Source organism: Rhineura floridana, chromosome 3, assembly GCF_030035675.1.
Source record: "Rhineura floridana isolate rRhiFlo1 chromosome 3, rRhiFlo1.hap2, whole genome shotgun sequence".
Taxonomy (NCBI): Eukaryota; Metazoa; Chordata; class Lepidosauria; order Squamata; family Rhineuridae; genus Rhineura; species Rhineura floridana.
Window position 1 is genome coordinate 61,606,670 of NC_084482.1, and position 18,826 is coordinate 61,625,495.

General features: G+C 44.0%; 1 protein-coding gene and 1 long non-coding RNA gene across 13 annotated transcripts in view; one reads left to right on the plus strand and one right to left on the minus strand.

Moving 5' to 3' along the window:
- FBF1 (Fas binding factor 1) overlaps positions 1 to 18,826 on the minus strand; it is a 50,124-nt gene that overhangs the window by 11,440 nt on the left and 19,858 nt on the right. For 10 of the 12 annotated variants that reach the window (XM_061616241.1, XM_061616240.1, XM_061616238.1 and 7 more), the window contains 12 exons: positions 16,973 to 17,126; positions 15,860 to 15,993; positions 13,964 to 14,063; positions 13,450 to 13,875; positions 12,650 to 12,727; positions 9,615 to 9,712; positions 8,774 to 8,832; positions 6,441 to 6,596; positions 6,138 to 6,238; positions 4,076 to 4,282; positions 3,676 to 3,783; positions 2,287 to 2,426 (listed from right to left, as the gene is read on the minus strand). In XM_061616241.1, coding sequence (XP_061472225.1) covers positions 2,287 to 2,426; positions 3,676 to 3,783; positions 4,076 to 4,282; positions 6,138 to 6,238; positions 6,441 to 6,596; positions 8,774 to 8,832; positions 9,615 to 9,712; positions 12,650 to 12,727; positions 13,450 to 13,875; positions 13,964 to 14,063; positions 15,860 to 15,993; positions 16,973 to 17,126 — 1,761 coding nt within the window. The remainder of the gene's footprint in view (positions 1 to 2,286; positions 2,427 to 3,675; positions 3,784 to 4,075; positions 4,283 to 6,137; positions 6,239 to 6,440; positions 6,597 to 8,773; positions 8,833 to 9,614; positions 9,713 to 12,649; positions 12,728 to 13,449; positions 13,876 to 13,963; positions 14,064 to 15,859; positions 15,994 to 16,972; positions 17,127 to 18,826) is intronic. The other 2 variants (XM_061616239.1, XM_061616242.1) reach the window with 2 other exon arrangements.
- Positions 345 to 17,276, plus strand: LOC133379961 (uncharacterized). Its single transcript, XR_009761313.1, has 3 exons — positions 345 to 450; positions 9,038 to 9,194; positions 16,992 to 17,276. It is a non-coding gene; the product is annotated as an uncharacterized LOC133379961 (long non-coding RNA).

Sequence of the window (18,826 nt, forward strand, 5' to 3'; positions counted from 1 at the left end):
TGTCAAAAGGCTTGAGTGTAACATGGCTCTTGTGCAAAGAATTGTGGGATTTCATCTTGTTCAGAAATGAGGCCTCTGTGTGAGAGCAAAGATATTTGCATTTTCATTCCTCAGCTGCAGTTAATTAGTAGGCCTGTGTGAAGACACCTGTTTATCTCTACAGAGCCTGGTATTCAAGGTCAGCCTAGCCTGGGAATAGAGGGGAGGACGTGCCAGTTAGGCGCAAAGACATGGAGAAGCATTACCTCATGAGAAAGCCCCCTGATTGGCTAATTAGTCTGGTCTGTTACTTAGGGTTTTCCCCATAAGTATAGGAATAGGATCTTTAGCCTTTGTTCCCCTGGAATCCATCTTGCCTATAGGTGGATATCTATGTCAGTTCCATTTCCATCTACTACGCAACTTGGCATCTCTGGGGGAGATGCTGGAACTTACAACAAGCTACCTCAAGTGAGTATAGAATAGGTTAGCTAGTTTTGTTATTTTGTTTTGTGATAGAACTCGGTCTGTATTTTGCCTAGCCCCTTTTTGGGTGTGAGTTTTGAGGAACCATTTTGCTGCTATTAATTGTGCACATTCAATAAAGCTACTTTTTATTTACTTGTATGTGTTCACTGCAGGGGGGAATTGGCTCTGAATCTAGCACCTTGGCTACTGACCACATACTACTGTGTATTTGGCTATTGCCTAAGGCTCCAGGGCAAGGAGTGCTCTTTTGGCTCTTGTCTTTTGGAATCCTTGGCAGGGTTATTTCTGGGCTCTGGGTTTCCCCTGACTCAGAGTGGTTAACCAGTTCAAGGGGTGGTGGCAGTCTACCAACCTTGCAGGGTTGTTGTGGCTCACGTAGACCTGGCAAGGGGAGATATTTTGCCAGGATCAATTGCCCTGGATTGGGAGTTGGGTCTTGGGTCTGCACTGCATGCCAGGTGGGTGGCCCGCATGCATGACAGTACTGATTTCCAAGAAATGTATCATTATACCTAGCACAGGTGAAGCAGGAGATGACGCACTCCCAGACAGCAGCCTTCAGCACACGTCTTTTTGTCTTTGTAAGATGCAACCAGAAAAGTTCTGGGAACTCCTCTACGCTGCTCCTATGCTAGTTATTGCCAGTTTCATGGCTCAGCAGAAGAATCTGCTAAAGCTGATTCAGAATCTCTTATTCCTGAAATTAGAACCACTTTGACAGTGTTCCAAGTCTCAGTTTTTTAAAAAAAGGTAGGTAGGTAGATAAGATTAAGTTGGGGTTTTTTAAGATGCAGTGCATCACGGCCATATCGCACCGTATGAGATAATGTTTCAAGCTAAATGCCCATCCAATTCTTGCATTACATAAACTAAGTTCCAATCATTCACATGGTCCTAAAGAGCAATCAGTTAGCCAACTCCCAAGCAAAAAGCAAGCTGCATTGTCTTCTGCTTAAAGCCTGCTTGATCATAAGACAATCTGGAAGCTCTTATCTCAGGTGGCAAACAGTACAGAAGCAGCAACATTTTGGACAAATGTTGGCCAGGCTCTCTGGTCCTTGCAGCAGGAAAGGAGTACATGTGCGTTCCAGATAATTTATTTATTTATTTTATTATTTAATTTGTATCCCGCCCTTCCTCCCAGTAGGAGCCCAGGGCGGCAAACAAAGTGCTAGAAACACTTTAAAACATCATAAAAACAGATCTTAAAATACATTAAAATAAAACAGTGTTAAAAACATTTAAAAAACAACAACTTTAAAAAAAGGGTTAAGTTTGGGGGAAGCCATGACTGTTTAAAGCGGTATTATGGTGCTTTAAATGAATAGTGCCAATGGGTCCATAAAAGGTAAAGGTGTTCCTGCACTTATAGTGCGAGTCATTTCCGACTCTTAGGGTGACATCTTGCAACGTTTACTAGGCAGACCGTATATATGGGGTGGGATTGTCAGTTCCTTCCCCAGCCTTTCTTTACCCCCCAGCGTATGCCAGATACTCATTTTACCGACCACGGATGGATGGAAGGCTGAGTGGACCTAGACCCCTTTTACAGGAGATTCGACTTCCTCCTTCCGTTGGAATTGAACTCCAGCCGTGAGCAGAGCTTCAGCTGCTTTACCGCCGCTTACCACTCTGCACCATGGAGGGTCTCAAATGGGTCCATAGCGAGGCACAAACGGAAAAGTATGGCAGGAAAATGTAGTAGACAACAGCAAGGCTTTTCAGACCTGAACACAAGCCAAGTCAAAACCGTCCCAGACCAAGAAGCAATCCTGGAGGAAGTGGCACTTGGATCCCAAATGTCTAAAAGACATTTACCCCTGAGCTGTTCATCCCGTTGCCGAGCCCCAATCTCAAGTTCTTGGGATGTAGTGAGGTGAGTGGCCTCCACTTTGTTGGTGAGATCATTTAGGTTGCTGGAGAACTTTTCCATCTGGTTTATGACACCATTCAAAGACCTGAAAAAGGCAAGAAGAGCTCCAAGTTGCCACGTGAGATGCATCCATTTGTTTCCTGTTGGTTCCTTTACAAAAAGAGCATGAGCCAGAAAGCTTCTCATGCAGTAGTGACATTTAAATATTGCTTTCTCTGGATGTGGTGGGCTGAACATCTTTCAGCTACTTGCTAGGACCTCATACAGGGCAAAATTTTAAGTGGAGGGGTTTTCTCCTTTATTTGCCAAGGATGTGCAGGTAGCATTTCTGGCCAGCGTTTCACTCATTCATTGAATGAATCACTTCTCAAGAAAGATCCCAAAGCAATTTAACAAGAAATACAGTTTTGCTAATGTATCAGTTTTAACTCCTTGTGCCAGAGCCTCACCATTCTTACCTCCCTCCCTCCCTCCCTCTGTGTGTGTGTGTGTGTATCCAACCTTAACCTCCATCTGCACCTCCTCCTCCTCCAACAGCACTGTAAGCCATCACCACAAGAAAATGCCTTGGACAAGCATGATTGCTATGTCCCTCCTGAATTGTCCTTCTCTCCTTAGTAACAGCATCACCAAACATACCTACTGTATCTCACACATCTTACCCAGTTTCAAGCCTCTTATTACCCAGTGGAGCATTTCTTCCCTTTTCTGTTCTTTTGCAAAACCCCTCACTTTTCTATTTAACATCCCCAAGTGGTGTTGCCAGTACTAGGTCAGCTTTCCTCAGCCTGGCAGTGCTAGATGATGCTGGACTTCAAGTTCCTTAATCCTGGCCATGCTGGATAGGGCTAATGTGAACTGGGAGTCCAGCGACATCTGGAGAACACCAGATTGGGGAAGGCTGACCTTGGCAAAAGAAGGAAGGAAGCCTTCGCCATCACACCCTGTGGTTGAAGATAATGCAATGTTCCTCTGCAGAGCAGACCACTCCTGCTCAGGCCAAGAGCCTAGAGTAAAGCAGAGAAAGCCCACACCCTCTGCAGACACTGAACACATTCTCCCACTAACTCTGTGTACCAGACTAGAAAAGGTTTCATTCCTTCCATAGAGAAGTTGTCAATCCTCACACATATACAAGAATTCTCATATGCCTGCAACTCTGTCTCTGACTAGCTGCATTCAGCTACCTCCCTATTGCTCACTGCCACTGAAAACTAGGTTGGCAGATACCCTTTTAACACTGGACACAATTCTTCTTTTATGCTCCTTGTTTCCTAGCACTGAGTATTCTTTCTTCCGATTCTTTGAGATGACAGGGGAGCAGCAGCTGTTACCTGGTGTAAGAGGTGGCACTAGTCACTGCATCAATCTCCTGAGCCTTCAGTTGTTTCAGACGTTCCAGTTGCTCTTCATGGTCTTTGCGCATTTCCAGGATGGACATCCTAGCAGCCCAAAGGAAAAGAACACCACACACACATCTCTGCTAGGGAACTGAGTATATAGAACAGGTTCTCTCTTCAGAGTTTGCTGCTATCTGTGCTCTCTCGCTATTATCTATCTATCCATCCACAAATAAAACAAGTTTTCAGGGCACACAGAAAACCTGGCAAAATTTTGAAGGATCAGTTGTCAGAGGAAAAGAGATAGGCTGGGGTGTCTGACTCATGCTTTTTTTAAAAAGCACTATCTATTCAAAGTTCCAGTTAATCTCTCTCCCCCCCCCCCGCCATTTACCGTTGAAGCTCCTGTAGTCGATCAATTTCCTTGGCCTTCTCCTGCTCCAGCTCCGTTAGTCGGTGCTGGTGCTGGGCCAGCAACTCCGATTTGGCCTGCTCTGCACTCTGGCAGCGAGATAAGTATTGATTTGCCAACTCTTGGTTCTCTTGCCGGAGACGCTCCTCACGCTGGTGATACGAGTCCTCAATCACCTTTACACGGTTCCTAGACCAGAGGTGGAAAAAACCCAAAGGTTTCCAAGTATGTGTTGAAAAATGGATGGAAGTTACTCTAGTGCAGTTTTTTATACTCAGTGATTTTTGGTGAGCTCAACAAGTTTAGTGGTCTAGCTATTGGTTTAGACTTTTGCTTGCCTATATAGCTTCCTAAGATTGAAAACTGACTTTCTCACATTTCTTTCTCTCTCTCGTTTTCCCATGCCCATCTCATTGTAGCAGCAATAGCTCTTCTTTTTAAAGTGGTTTTTATTTGCTATTATTTGTCTCTTATGCTGTATGTTTTTAATCTTTTATGATACAGTTTCTGATTGTTCTGAAACATCGGGTGCTTCCAGACAACCTATTTATTATCCCGATATATTTGCAGGGAGATTAGATGACATTGGCTGCTTAATGAGCATTCGTTCTGATTTGTTTGCTTAGAGGTTAGATGACATTGTGTCAAAGCAAGGGTTGTCCCACACTGTCCAGTGCATTTTCCCATCACTTTTCTTATAACAAAAAGTCTGATATTTTGGGAAAGTGGCTTTGTTGTGCAAGACCTCCAAATCAAATATAATTGGTATTGCAATTGAATTCTACCAGCAACAGTCTGGAACCACCCATTATGTGGTGGTTCCCCTGAGTGTTATTACAATGGAAAGGTAGGACATAAATATTTCTCATAAATAAATAAATGACAGGTTGGAAACTGGACCCCGGAAACTAGATCGAGAAAAAAATCCCTAAAATACCCATGGGAAGCTGGAAGTAGAACTCCAACCTGCTAATGTAACCTTGGCTAGGAATTGGACAAAACTGCAACTGAGGCCATCTTACCAGAAGGCTTGTTCATCATTTAGGGGGAACCTAGAACTCAACTTTAGAAGATGGCCTCTTATTTTATTTATTTATTACATTTATATCCTGCCCTTCCTCCCAGAAGGAGCCATGCAATTCTATGAATCACAACTGTCCATTAAAACAATAAAAAGGTTCCAGAAAAATAGCCTTTGTGATAGCCTATAAAACATAGGAACCACAGAAATTCTACCATGTATAGCTTCCAGTGGTCAGCACTGCTTTCAATTCATATGGCTTCCAATCCATAATCTTCTTCCCTGTGTACATAATTTTATAAACCTCTGTCATGGCCCCTCCTTACCTCGTTTTTTAAATTCACCCATATGGACCATATATTCCACCTCTGTTTTTACAGATACTTTTTTAAAACTAAAGAGCTTCCAAATTCTGTGAAAAACACGTGTTAATTTTACATCTTGGAACAAAACATATAAGAAAAAAAATCAGCATATGTACAGTTCATCATAATTCACTGTGGATTATTTTAGTGACAGAACTGCAATTTTAGAAAAATCTTCTCGCTCTCTTGCTCAGAGGCTACGACTGGCAAGGAAAATATAGACTGCTCATGTTGCATGTGTGCGCTCAGGGATGGCAGCACACTTCATGGTGGACCTAATGATTTGGACAGGCGCAAGAAGAGAAACTGCTCCTGGTATACACAGGAATAGGTATTGTGTAAGTCCTTGTGGACAGATGTGTCTACGAAAAAGCTTCCTGTTGTTCCTGTTTTATATGGATCCTTGGGGCAGGTGCTCTGTGATGAATGTGTTCATTCAGAACAACTAATACGCAGTGGAGGATGGCCAATTAGAACAAGTGGGGCACAGCCCCACCAACCTCAGACTGCCTTCAGCCAACCATCACCTTCTTGCCTTCTAATTCACAACCAGTCAGGGGCTGGCTCTGCCTGTCAGTAGTTCTGGCTCCGCCTACTGTTCATCTTCCTGTCTTCCACCCCGCCATTCCCAATGGGCATCAGCCACCACTGCCAATACCTGTGAGCTTTCTCTATAAGATCCAAGTCCTCTTGATGACGCTGTTGCAGACTTCCCAACAATAATTTCTGCTGATTCTTCTCCAGCTCCAGCCGCCTCACCTAAATGTATTTTTTTTAAAAAAAGCTTTTATTTTATTTATTTTTAAAAGTTACATCATACAGTGGATGGTGTTGTTTTGAATACATAAAGATCCACACCCAGATAATGACATCACTGTCAATATACAGAACAGCGCTTCCATGAAAATTAGGGTGCAAAAAGCAGCTGTTCCTATTTCATCCTTTAGCATGATTCACTTACTTGACCTTCCAGCTCAGCGACGTGAGTCTGGGCATTCAGTAGCTCCGCCTGGTAACTTGCTAGGCTCTCTCGCAGCTGATCTTGCAGACCTGTCAGCCTTTTTTCATACTCACTGATATTAGGTAGGCTCAGCACATTGGGCTCTGAGTGTAAGAGCTGAGAAAGGGTGGAAGAGTTGAGTGAGAAGATACAAGTAAAAACTAATTTTTAGCATGGTTAAAATGACAGAGGGTATTTTCACAAGTGAAGGGAAGAATGTTTGGTGAACTTTGGGGCATCCCTGCTGAGTATTGTGAATGTGATAGTACTGGGGTTGGGAACCTTTGCCCTTCCCAGATGTTGCAGGATTACTACTTCCATCGTGCCTTACCGTTGGGCCAAGGTGACCAAGGTGGATGGAAGTTGGAGCCCAACAACATCTGGAAGGCCACAGGCTCCTCATCCCTGTGGCAGGGAGAGCCAGGAAGAACCACTGTAAAATGGAATGAACATTCTGCCCAGCATTGCTCTTACTGCTTAATTTGAAAACATGGAGAAGTTCAAATACTGTTCTTAGCATCGTATTCGGATTTTATTTATTTATTTATATTAATAAATAATAATAATAATAATAATAATAATAATAATAATAATAAATTTAATTTTTGAGTCGCCTATCTGGCCGAAACCACTCTAGGCGACGTACAACATTAAATTCAACAATACATAATAATACAATACATAATAAAATACAGCGCAGTCAACAATAACCATTTTAAAAAGTGGCAGTACAGGGCCATCAATAGACAATTTTAAAACAATATAAAGAAATTAGCCCACCCCGGGGACCCCAAAGGCCTGTCCAAAGAGCCATGTTTTTAAGGCTCGGCGAAATGTATCTAGGGAAGGGGCATGGCGAAGATCGAACGGGAGGGAGTTCCAGAGAGTGGGGGCCGCCACTGAGAATGCCCTCTCTCTAGTCCCCACCAACCTAGCTGTTTTCGTTGGTGGGATGGAGAGAAGGCCCGGTGTGGCTGATCTGGTCGGGCGGCTTAGTTGGTGGTACTGGAGGTGCTCCTTCAGGTAAACAGGGCCGAGACCGTATAGGGATTTAAAGGTTAAGACCAACACCTTGAATTGGGCCCGGAAAACAACTGGAAGCCAATGTAGATGAAATAACACCAGCGTGATGTGATCACGGCGGCAGCTGTTTGTAAGCAGGCGTGCCGCTGCATTCTGCACCAGTTGTAGTTTCCGGACCGTTTTCAAGGGTAACCCCACGTAGAGCACATTGCAGTAGTCTAAACGAGAGGTAACCAGGGCATGTACCACCAGTGGGAGCTGATGAATAGGAAGGTAGGGTTTCAACCTCCGTATGAGGTGTAGTTGATACCAAGCTGCCCGGCTCACTGCCAAAATCTGAGCCTCCATGGACAGCTTGGAATCAAGAACAACCCCGAGGCTGCGGACCTGATCCTTCAGGGGCAATTTTACCCCATTAAGATTCAGGTCAGCAACACCCAACCTTCCCCTGTCACCCACAAGTAGCACCTCGGTCTTATCAGGATTGAGCTTCAGCCTGTTTCTTCCCATCCATCCACTCAAGGATTCCAGGCACTTGGACAAGGTCTCTACAGCCAACTCCGGTGAAGATTTAAAGGAGAGATAGATATATTAAATTTATATCTCTCCCTTCTTCCCAAAAGGACCCCAGAGTGGCAATAAGAATGCTCCAATATCCACAGGTAGTGCCATTAAGCAACCATGTGTTAGTCTTATCTGCTCTAGAAGAACAACAAGCTGGATAGAAGATCCTGTTGTAGAAACCTACAAGTCTAGGTATTTTCCCTTTGTGGGAAACATATACTTATGGAAAACAGTTTGAGAGCTGAGTATAGCATGGGGAACCTGGATGTTTATTTAGGGAGAATTGCTCAGTATCTATTGGGGTTGCTTTAAACTGGGAAACTTTGTAAATGCCAAGCTCTGCGCTAGGTAACGTTTGGGTTCCCTTCCCAATCTTATGGGTGTATGACAGTCAGAGCGTCTCTCATTTATCCCCATGGCTGGAAAGAGGACATCAGACCCAGAAACTGCTCCAGGTTTGGACAGTATATGGCTCCTCCGGAAGGCAGGACGCTGTGTTTAATGGATTCTTCAACCTTCTGGATTAAGTTCAGTTTCTCTTGAAATTCATACGCAATAAGAACATAAAATGAAAGAGGAGCTCAGGAAACGTTATAAACTCTGTATGAAGTGCTAGATATAGACACCTGTTAGAGACATTTATTCATTTATCCCTCCCACTTCCCTTCTCCAATAATTAAAACAAAATAGTGTTACCTCCCACCTACCTGGGAGTGCACAGGAATCGGAAGGATTTCATCATGTCCTTGCAAAAAAACTGCAGGTGCTGGAAATACAAACCATAAAGAAACCAGATGTAGCAATGGGCTTAGGTGCTTTCTATAGCGATATATGAGTAGGGGTCCTCTTTCTCATTTCATTTACCTCATGGTTAAAAGGAGGCAGTACAGCTATTAAGAGCACATTGTCACAAGCTGCTTTTCAGATGTAGAGGAAAGGGGTAATAACAGATGTTTCATCTTGCTCCACAGGTCCCTTGCATGACAAGCCTTGTGGATGAACGGAAGCGGGAAGAGAACAGACAGGATGAAGGATAGGGGTGACTTTACTGGTCTCTTTCACTTCTCTAGTGCCAAGTGTAGCCTTAAATATCTTTCTTCCACATCAAGCTCAACAGAAGGAGGAAAGGTATGTCAGCAAACAACTGAACACATTAGCACTGAGTCAAGGCAAGCATCAGATTCCCAACTATAGAGGATTCTGCTCCAGTTCAAAGTGTGGGGCAGGGAAGGGATCTGAGGCAGGTCAAAGGAAAACCAACAGGGAAGCAAGCAAAGAGATGAAGACAGAAGCAAATGTGCAGTGAGCAGCTTTCCTTTTCATGTCAGTACTCAACAGTGCCCTCAGGCACTGAGAGGATTTGGGAGCCCTACCACTTGTAATTTTAGCTGCAAGGGTAGTGATTGTCAACCAACTTTCTTTGAAACCAACTTTGTAGGAACAGTCTTACATTTATACAACCAGTTAGAGGGAAACAAAGTAGTCACTGATGGTGGTATGCTGGCAACGGTCATTCCCTTGGCAGTTTAACTGGAGTTTGAATCTTACCTGTCTTACTGGTGTCTCCAAAGGGAGTCCCTTTCCTGGAATCGGATGGAAAAGCAGGAGTGGTTTGTTCCTGAGATTTTAGCCAAGGTATGGAAGATCTGTGGTAAAAAGATATATATATCCATTTATTATGGAGCAAGTGCCAATTTATAATCTGGTTAAGATCACCATTCCAGGCTTTATGGCATGTAATGACAATCATTTAAAGACTACCAGTTACCTTTTAACCATGTTTTGTTAATCCATTCTTAGTGGTTAAAAGATAACTAATGAGCTGTCACTCTATCCTTGAGTACATGGGAATTGACTCATGGTTCTTTGCTAATCATGGATTTTGTTCTGGATTAAATAATCTCTTCTCACACTAGACAATCGTATTCATGTTTACCCAGAGAAGTAAATCCTAGTGTGTTCTATGGGATAAAGGGCTGATTCACACGGGGGCTAAACTTTGTATTAAAGACAAAGTTTTTCCCATTGCAATAGATTTTCAACATTCACACATCTTCCAATCCACTGTTTTCCAGTCACATTTAGTATTGTTGTTTCCTTGTCGCCCCGTCCCCAAATTTACATGTTTGCCTCTCTCCAGAGTATTGCTAATGGAGAAGGGAAGGGGGTTTGCTGAAGCCGTGATAGCATGGGGGTGCAATTTACACAAAAAACATTATTCTGTCAGTTTCATTTCCTCCTGACATATTTATAGCAAAACCCCTTTTTTATTAAGTACCTATGAAATGCAATTTTTAGTGGAACAGTGTGTGTGTGCGTGCGCGCACACACACACGCCTTCTGTCACATTGGTAACTGGGCATATGGAACTCAGAATGGAGAGGGGGGTGCAATCCCATGACTGCTGGGGCTTAAAGACTGAAGCCCAGAGAAAGCACCTCAGCATGAAATTGACAAGTCACTGACTAGACCTCCCCCATTCCTAGTAAAACCCTTTCTTCCTTTTTTTTAAAAAAGTAGGTAGTCAGAGACAGGTTTGTGTGTGTGTGTGTGACATGCTCAAGGGGTCTGAACTGGTGGTGACTAACCAGGAGAGAGACCTCGGGGTTGTAGTGGACAGCACGATGAAAATGTCGACCCAGTGTGCGGCAGCTGTGAAAAAGGCAAATTCCATGCTAGCGATAATTAGGAAAGGTATTGAAAATAAAACAGCCGATATCATAATGCCGTTGTATAAATCTATGGTGCGGCCGCATTTGGAATACTGTGTACAGTTCTGGTCGCCTCATCTCAAAAAGGATATTATAGAGTTGGAAAAGGTTCAGAAGAGGGCAACCAGAATGATCAAGGGGATGGAGCGACTCCCTTACGAGGAAAGGTTGCAGCATTTGGGGCTTTTTAGTTTAGAGAAAAGGCGGGTCAGAGGAGACATGATAGAAGTGTATAAAATTATGCATGGCATTGAGAAAGTGGATAGAGAAAAGTTCTTCTCCCTCTCTCATAATACTAGAACTCGTGGACATTCAAAGAAGCTGAATGTTGGAAGATTCAGGACAGACAAAAGGAAGTACTTCTTTACTCAGCGCATAGTAAAACTATGGAATTTGCTCCCACAAGATGCAGTAATGGCCACCAGCATGGATGGCTTTAAAAGAAGATTAGACAAATTCATGGAGGACAGGGCTATCAATGGCTACTAGCCATGATGGCTGTGCTGTGCCACCCTAGTCAGAGGCAGCATGCTTCTGAAAACCAGTTGCCGGAAGCCTCAGGAGGGGAGAGCGTTCTTGCACTCGGGTCCTGCTTACAGGCTTCCCCCAGGCACCTGGTTGGCCACTGTGAGAACAGGATGCTGGACTAGATGGGCCACTGGCCTGATCCAGCAGGCTCTTCTTATATTCTCTCTCTCTCTCTCTCTCTCTCTCTCTGTGTGTGTGAGAGAGAGAGAGGGGGGAGGGGGAGAGGGAGAGGATGCTGCAATGAAAAGCAGCCGCCGCTGCCACCCCCACTGTGGTGGAACGAGTTCAAAAGAACAGGAGTGAAGGAAGGCAGTTTACTGGATGAGTAAGGGTGAAAGAAAGGAGGGCTGCAGCAGTCTGGGAGCAGCCAGTTGGAAGTCGCTTCTTGAGCGACGGGAAGTGAAATGGAATTCATGGAGAGTTTAGTGGACGGAGAAAGGGGAGTATCTGAAGTGATGATCCACCCCCCAGCAAAAAACTTCGGAGGAAAGAGCCTACATGGGAGGAGTGCAGTGAAGCGGAGATGGTTTTTCCTTCACATCACACTTTCAGTGGGTTGCTTTGATTCGGATTTAAAGGGAACAACAGCTACGCACCTTCCCTTTGTCTGCAATGTCATGTAAACTGTGCAGATTAAACAGGGGTGCAGGTGGCACCCATCTCACATTAAATCTCCATGTGAACCAGCCCTTATTCCCTTGTGAGTTTAGGATTGCAGCCTCAGTCACCATGTGGATTAGAATGACCAGCATCTCCTGTCCCTTCAGATGCTCCTTGAAAGGATTGAAAAGGAGTCTCTTTCCTTTCTTTGTGCTTTAATTCCCTCAGGCATTCATGTAAAGCAGAGGAGGGAACCTTTTCTGGCCAGTGGGCTGGATCCTTATCTCCCCAGCTCAGAGGTTCAAAGAGCAGCATAGAGCTGTTTGAAAGCTCTTTTACAAACTCTACCCTGAAGGGGGGAAACAGTCTTCATTGAAACTGCTGCTAAAATGGAGATTTCCTTTGAAATCACTTCCCCCTCCATCAGGTGATGGGCGGTGGGAGCGCACCTTACTTCAGCAAAGGAACTCTCTGAAGCTCACTTTAAACTTCTGATTATTAAAATATATGACATCAGATGCGGGGTGGGTGGATGTGGTTTGGGGAAACCAGCCTGCGGGCCAAATTGGGACCCCCAGCAGGTCAAGTCTGTACAGTAGCAGGAAGAGCAAAATGTCAATAATCACGAGGACTTCACATAAGAGCAGTCCTGTGGGATCAAACCAAAGGCCCATCCAGTCCAGCATCCTTGTTCTCACAGTGGCCAACCAGGTGCCTGTGGGAAGCCCACAAGCAGGTTCTTACCTAGGTTCTTCCAGTCTGGCAGGTCCATCTATTGGGGCAACAGACTGCTGCTGCCTCTGCACATAGGTAGCACATTGGCTGATAGAAAACAAATAAAATCCAAAGTCAATTCACACAAATATCAGCCTAAACCAATTGCCACAAGAGAAAGCAACATACGCTGCTCTTCAAGTGGGTCACAATTTAGGTGCCCATGGAAAATGTGCATATTAATATGATGGCTCTCCAAAGGCTATCAGACCAATTAGAGTTTTAGTAAATTAGCAGAGTTTAGCTTGGTGTAGCTTGCTCAGAGCTCTGTGCTGCGTGGGTGTGATTTTACTTGAGAGAAAGCAAGCTTTTACCTTGCTTTAAATCACTCAGACTTGGTTTCAAAGTAGGAAAAGACTACTTCATTAATAGAAATACATACTGGATAGGAAAGGTGCTACTTATATCTAACTAACTAAGTTGGAGGCTGCAGTGGCCATGCCTGGACATTGCCCCTCATGCTAGAGGAGAGGAGAGAAACAGAACATGGCTCCTTCTCCTCCAGTGGTCTGCAGAGAAGAAAGAAACAGGAAAGTGAGTCAGAGGTGTGAATAGCTCCCTGAGGCATATCAATTTACATGGAAGGAAGACAGACAGGAAAGATGAGCACAGGTCAGAGGCACAGGTCTCTCTCCTCATGCAAAGAGGACCAAATGGGAGTTGCTCTTGTCACACTTCTAACATAATATCAATACCATATTTGGAAAACAGTTTATAGAATCTGAAAAATGTTAAGTGCAGAACTTGAGGGACTCCAAGGAACCTCTGACCTGGTAAGAGCAATGGGATCCCCTTCTTTTCCCTGTATCAGAGAGGGCCCAGACCTCTTCTCCTTCTCTTGTACTCGAGATTTCTTCTGAGATAAGACATTACTCAGCCAGCTGTCCCCATCATCATCCTTGATGGGTTCAGCCTTCAGTGCTCCTTCTTTAGTGGCTGGTTTGGATCTAGAAGGGAGCTGGGTGGTAGGAGTAGGAGGGGGGTCAGCATCAGAAGGGCCAGGTGGCATATCCATCATGGCTCCTTTTATGCTGGTCTTATTGGATTCCTTTAGTGGAGATGAAGGCGGCAAGTCAAAATCATTATCTTTCAGTCCCAGCCAATCAGCTCCAGTCTTGTTGCGAATGGGGCTGGCACATTGAGGAGTAGATGGTTTCTGTACTGTTTTCTGCTCACTAAGATTCTCTGAGGAAAACCTGCAAACAAAAAAGAATGAGAGGGCACTAGGACTTTCCAAGCGGCCTGGTCAGAGACATGTTTTCTGGCTAGTGCATCTATCATTACCGGACAGATAGTCGTCTGGACTGTCGTCCCTCTGGAGTCGAGGCTACAGTGGGCTGGTAGGCTCCAAAAGTGAACTCATCTCCCAAAGTGTCTTCCTTATCTGTATATGGGAAGAGTCCTGAGAGTCAAGCTGATGAAAGCACAACCAAGAGCACTCTCTCTTGGTTTCCTTATAGGCTTTAGAGCAGGGGTGGCCAAAGTGGTGCCCTTCTGAGGTTGTGGACTTCCAATTCCCATGAGTCCCAGCTAGCGGTTAGTCCCAAGAACATCTGGAGGGCCACAGCCCTACTTTAGAAACTCTGAAGTCTCCAGTCACTAGACGGTCTAAAAGGCAGGTAGAAAACTGTGCGCAGGCCACAAGGAGCCCCGCCGGGGATATTAGTCTCCATTTCATAAAAAAGCCACGAGAAGCTGAAGCAGTAGCTCACTGGCAGAGCACATGTTTTGCACAGAGAAAGTCCCAGGTTCAACCCCTGGCACTTCTGGGAAGGTCTGGGAAAGACGCCTGTCTGAAACTCTGGACAGCTGCTGCCAGATGAGCTAGATGGACCAATGGTCTGATTTGCTACAAAGCATCTTCTTCTGCTTTTTAAAAAATGGTATTTTAATCTCATGAAGAACTCAGTCTTTAAATGACCAAAAACCACCTTTTTAAAAGGTCAGTAAATGGTGTACGCACTGATCAAGTGCAGTTGTGTCATTTTTTACCTAGTAATGTCACAGGCACGATGCAACAGAAGCTCATGAAATTTATTAAATCATGTTCCATAGGACAAAACATTGAGTGCCAAGAAAATGTGATACCTCCGTGACAGATGTACTAGACATGAGCAACAGCTGCACATTTATTTTGCGCACGCACCACAGGAGATAATCTTGAAAGAAAATTATGTGAAGGGGTGGGGGAAAGAAAATCAGGATCACTTGATAATCTGGTTTGGGGGGAAATTCTTCAAAATCCTTGCTGGTGCAATCACAATTAAGCATTTTCTGAAAAGTCAGTATGGACAAGTATTTAAGCAAGATTGGCCAACCGAGCATCTCATCTCAGGCAGAGTGGTGAACCTTTCTTTCTGTGATGTGCCACTGACCCACGGAAAAAGGCAGTTATGGACTGCAGCCAACAGTGGGCAGGGTCATCCCTTCTTCCTCTCTCTCCATCACTCCCCCCCCTTTCTCCCCACCCCCAGAAGTGATACTGAGAGTGGGACAGGACCTCTAGGAACCTCTGCTGCCTGCTTCCTCCTCATTATCCTGCTACCAGGAGCAAAAACAGCACAAACACTAAAACGGTGGTGGCAGCAGCATGTGGAGTGAGTTGTGAAGTAAGCACAGCCAGAGTAGGAGCGAGCAGAACAGTTGGCGGAGCAGCAGAGATGCGCCCTCTTTCCTCTTCTCCTCTTGAGCAGCTGTGCTGCCCCCTAATTCAGAAGCCAGGAAGCCAAGATGGGGAGTTTGTCTGCTATGAGCATGCTCCGTAGCAAACAAAAACTGCTTCTCTCCAAGGAGACTGCCATGTCTGGCTTAGGAAAGGAAGAGGAGCTGGAGCTCATTTGAGGAAGCAGGACTGGAAACCGTGGCACCACCAAAGACTGCTCTTGAGTGCCAAAACAAGACGATCATGCAAGGAGGTGGCAGCACCAGCAGCCAAGACAGAGAGAGGGGCAGGCAGGCTCTAGATGGGGCAAACAAAGCCAGAGTGGGTTAAGCCTGTGGGCCCCATATGGCCCATGAGCCAGGGGTTCCGCACCACAGGTCTAAGATAACATTTTCCATATCTTTTCAAGCATCTTTCCCTCTGAGGGAACTTATTTCAGCTACGGGCATTTCTGATGCTTCAAAAGGAGAAGCAAAAGGACTTTCCAGAATATTGTGTGCATGCAGAAGTACTCTTGCCTGCTTGCTTTTGGTATTTCTTGTCCAGTTTGAATTCCTTGTGTTCTCCTGTCTTTGGTCTCTCTAAGAGTTTTTTTGCTGTTCCTTGTCCAAGCAATTCATCTAGCATGGATCGGGCAGGACGAGACTCCTCCCTGCCAAAAAAACCCCCAAACCAATTGTATTATCACCAACCAACCCACATTAACAATTAGAGAATCTGGCGATTTAGGAGACAATCTGTTGGATTTTCCAGCATCCCTAGGTAGTATTCTAACTTACTTTAGCCAACTTGGCTGATGAGAAAATATTGAAAACACACAGGCAATTTCTGATAATGCACAGAAACAAAAAAGTCTGGCTACTATTTCCAGAAACTAGCAGAAGGATGTCTTACAGCTCTATACCATACTTCCTGCAGGTTGCTTCAAGCCCACAATCTGATTTTTGGATGGCCTGGAAAGCCCTTACATTACTAGTTCTTGGGTCCCTCATTAGGCTCAGAATACAGGGGATGGGGCATGCGGGGGGAACACCTTGGCTCTCTATACCACGTGTGGGAAACTTTTGGCCCTCCAGATGGTGCTGAACCACAACTTCCTTCGTCCCTGGCCACTGGCCATGCTTGCTGGGGCTGATGGGAGCTGTAATTCAGCAACATCTGGAGGCCAAAGACTCCCCCATCCACTCTATGCCAACCTTCAGTAAAATTGAAAGTATCTCAGTTTCCTTTTCTACCCTCATGTTGTCATCTGCGATAAATGTGCAGGACAGAAAAAAAATGAAGCTGATAAGGAAACACTTCCATCCTTGCTGAAGCTGGGAACCAAGAGGAAACCAAGGCACAGTGCATTATATCTCTCCCTCTATTCTGAGGCATCATTGCTAGAGATGACTGGGATCATAAGTGGCTTATCCAGGAAGTTCCAACTTCTTAAGCTTAGGGAGCTGTTCATGTTTGCCCTATCCTAGATGCACTGCAGCTCAACCACCAGGAACAGTGCAAGCTGTAATATGAATTGGTTCACCTTAGTTTATCCCAAACATTAAACTTTTTTCAACAGAGACCTTACTGTCCTTTCAGATGAAAGAATCACATAACTCACTGCGGTTTAGCAAACAGAGATTGCTTACTGTCCGTCCTTTCTTCCAGATTTCGGCTCTCTTACTGAGCTCTCACCAAAACCCATAGCATCCATGAGATCGTCTCCGTCACCTTCAAACATTAACACTTCCTGTTTCCGGTCAGGAATAACAGCATGGCCAAGAGGTGCATATAGATATGTTCCTAATAAATTGAATAAAAAAAATTTCAAGAATGAGTTCTAAATTTTACAATATTGTCTAATGGGCTTCCTTCCCCTTTCAGAAGTGCTTAAAAGTAAGTTGATTATACTCACAGTGTAACCAATAAATAGCTGATAATTTTCATTTTAAATGTTTAGTGGTTGCTACACTAGTTGTTTTCTCTGGAATTGCCGTCCTTCATTCACAATATTAATGGCTTAGAGTTTTTTCTGTGTTGTCCTGTGTTTTTCCAGATGAAATTTGTGGCAATTTATTATTATTATTACAATAAAATGCAATTTTAGTATTAGGCTGTGCAGTATGGATTAACAAAGCACTATTGTGACTTTTTCTGGGCTACTATGCCTTTAATTCAAAGCTTCCTATTTGAAGGTTCTGCCTGTTTTATTAATTCCTATTCAGTATGAGTGGGTGATCAGTAATGAATTACCCTTTCATTAGTCATACTGCCTAGGACAGCTTTAATTACTGACTTCCTTTCATAATTCTTTTCCTTTTTATTTTTCTATAGCAAAGTAGCACTAAACATTCCAGGGGACTGTTGCTGAATTAGACTGACTTATGAGTAAATGGATCTTGGTCATAGGAAGGGAAGTTATTTGTTATATAGCACTAAACTAAGTGCTGTGTGGAACCAGAATTTTAGTTCTGCTTCCAACTTATTGTTGAAGAACATTGCCTCAGCGGCGCTAAAGGGCTCTAGTGTGGAAGGATATCCTTCAAGCTTCCAACTTGCTTTCAAATACCAGATGATCTGCTCAAGGTATTAAATGATTTAATGGTGTAGCTAAACATTTTTTCACTAAGACAAACCAGACCGCTTTTCCAGTGTAAATAATTATATAGCAGAAGCTTGTTATAATGTGGGGGTTGGGGGGACAAAGGATGCACCCTCATTATGGGACTTCCATGTTATAATGGAAGTCGTGTTCCCTAAACAGTATTTTACTCGAGGGACATTGTCATCCCTGTGGCATAGCCGAATCCACTGTATAGCGAACCATGTTATAACAAGCGTCTACTGTACTGTGACATGAGAATTATTTAATTGAGCTGTTAACTGCAGGAGTGTGATTTTGAAGCTAATGGCTGGTTGTCTAGATGCCCTCCCAAAATATCAACCCACTATATATTGTGCTAGAAAGTTAACCCCTGTACTATGTAGCATGATTTATTAATTTTTAAACGTCTAGCCTTGTATTTCAGCCCATCAGGCCTCCAGGGTGGCTGACAATATAACAAAAATGAAAAACTACATAAACACAATTTTAGAATACATTACGGGGGAAACAGCAAGGGATCACAGTCACATGCAATCTGTTATTATCACTGCTATGCAAATTTCCAGATGCTTTGAATATGGAGGATTTGGCAATTAGAACAGTGAGAAACTTTTGGTACATAAAGTTGGATAGAATATAGCATTTCTTAACTTGTTCAGTACAAGTATTTACAAATACAAATCTACCCTTGCTCTGATAAAATCTGTGCTACACAAGAACTGTATTAGTTGCAGTTCTATGACGGAGAAGGAGTAAAGACATCTGAATTGTGGAATAGTCTCCCCGATGAGGTACGCCTGGCGCCGACGCTGCTATCTTTTTGGCGCCAGGTGAAAACCTTTTTATACTCCCAGGCATTTTAAAATTGTATTTTAAAAAATTGATTTATAGTGTATTT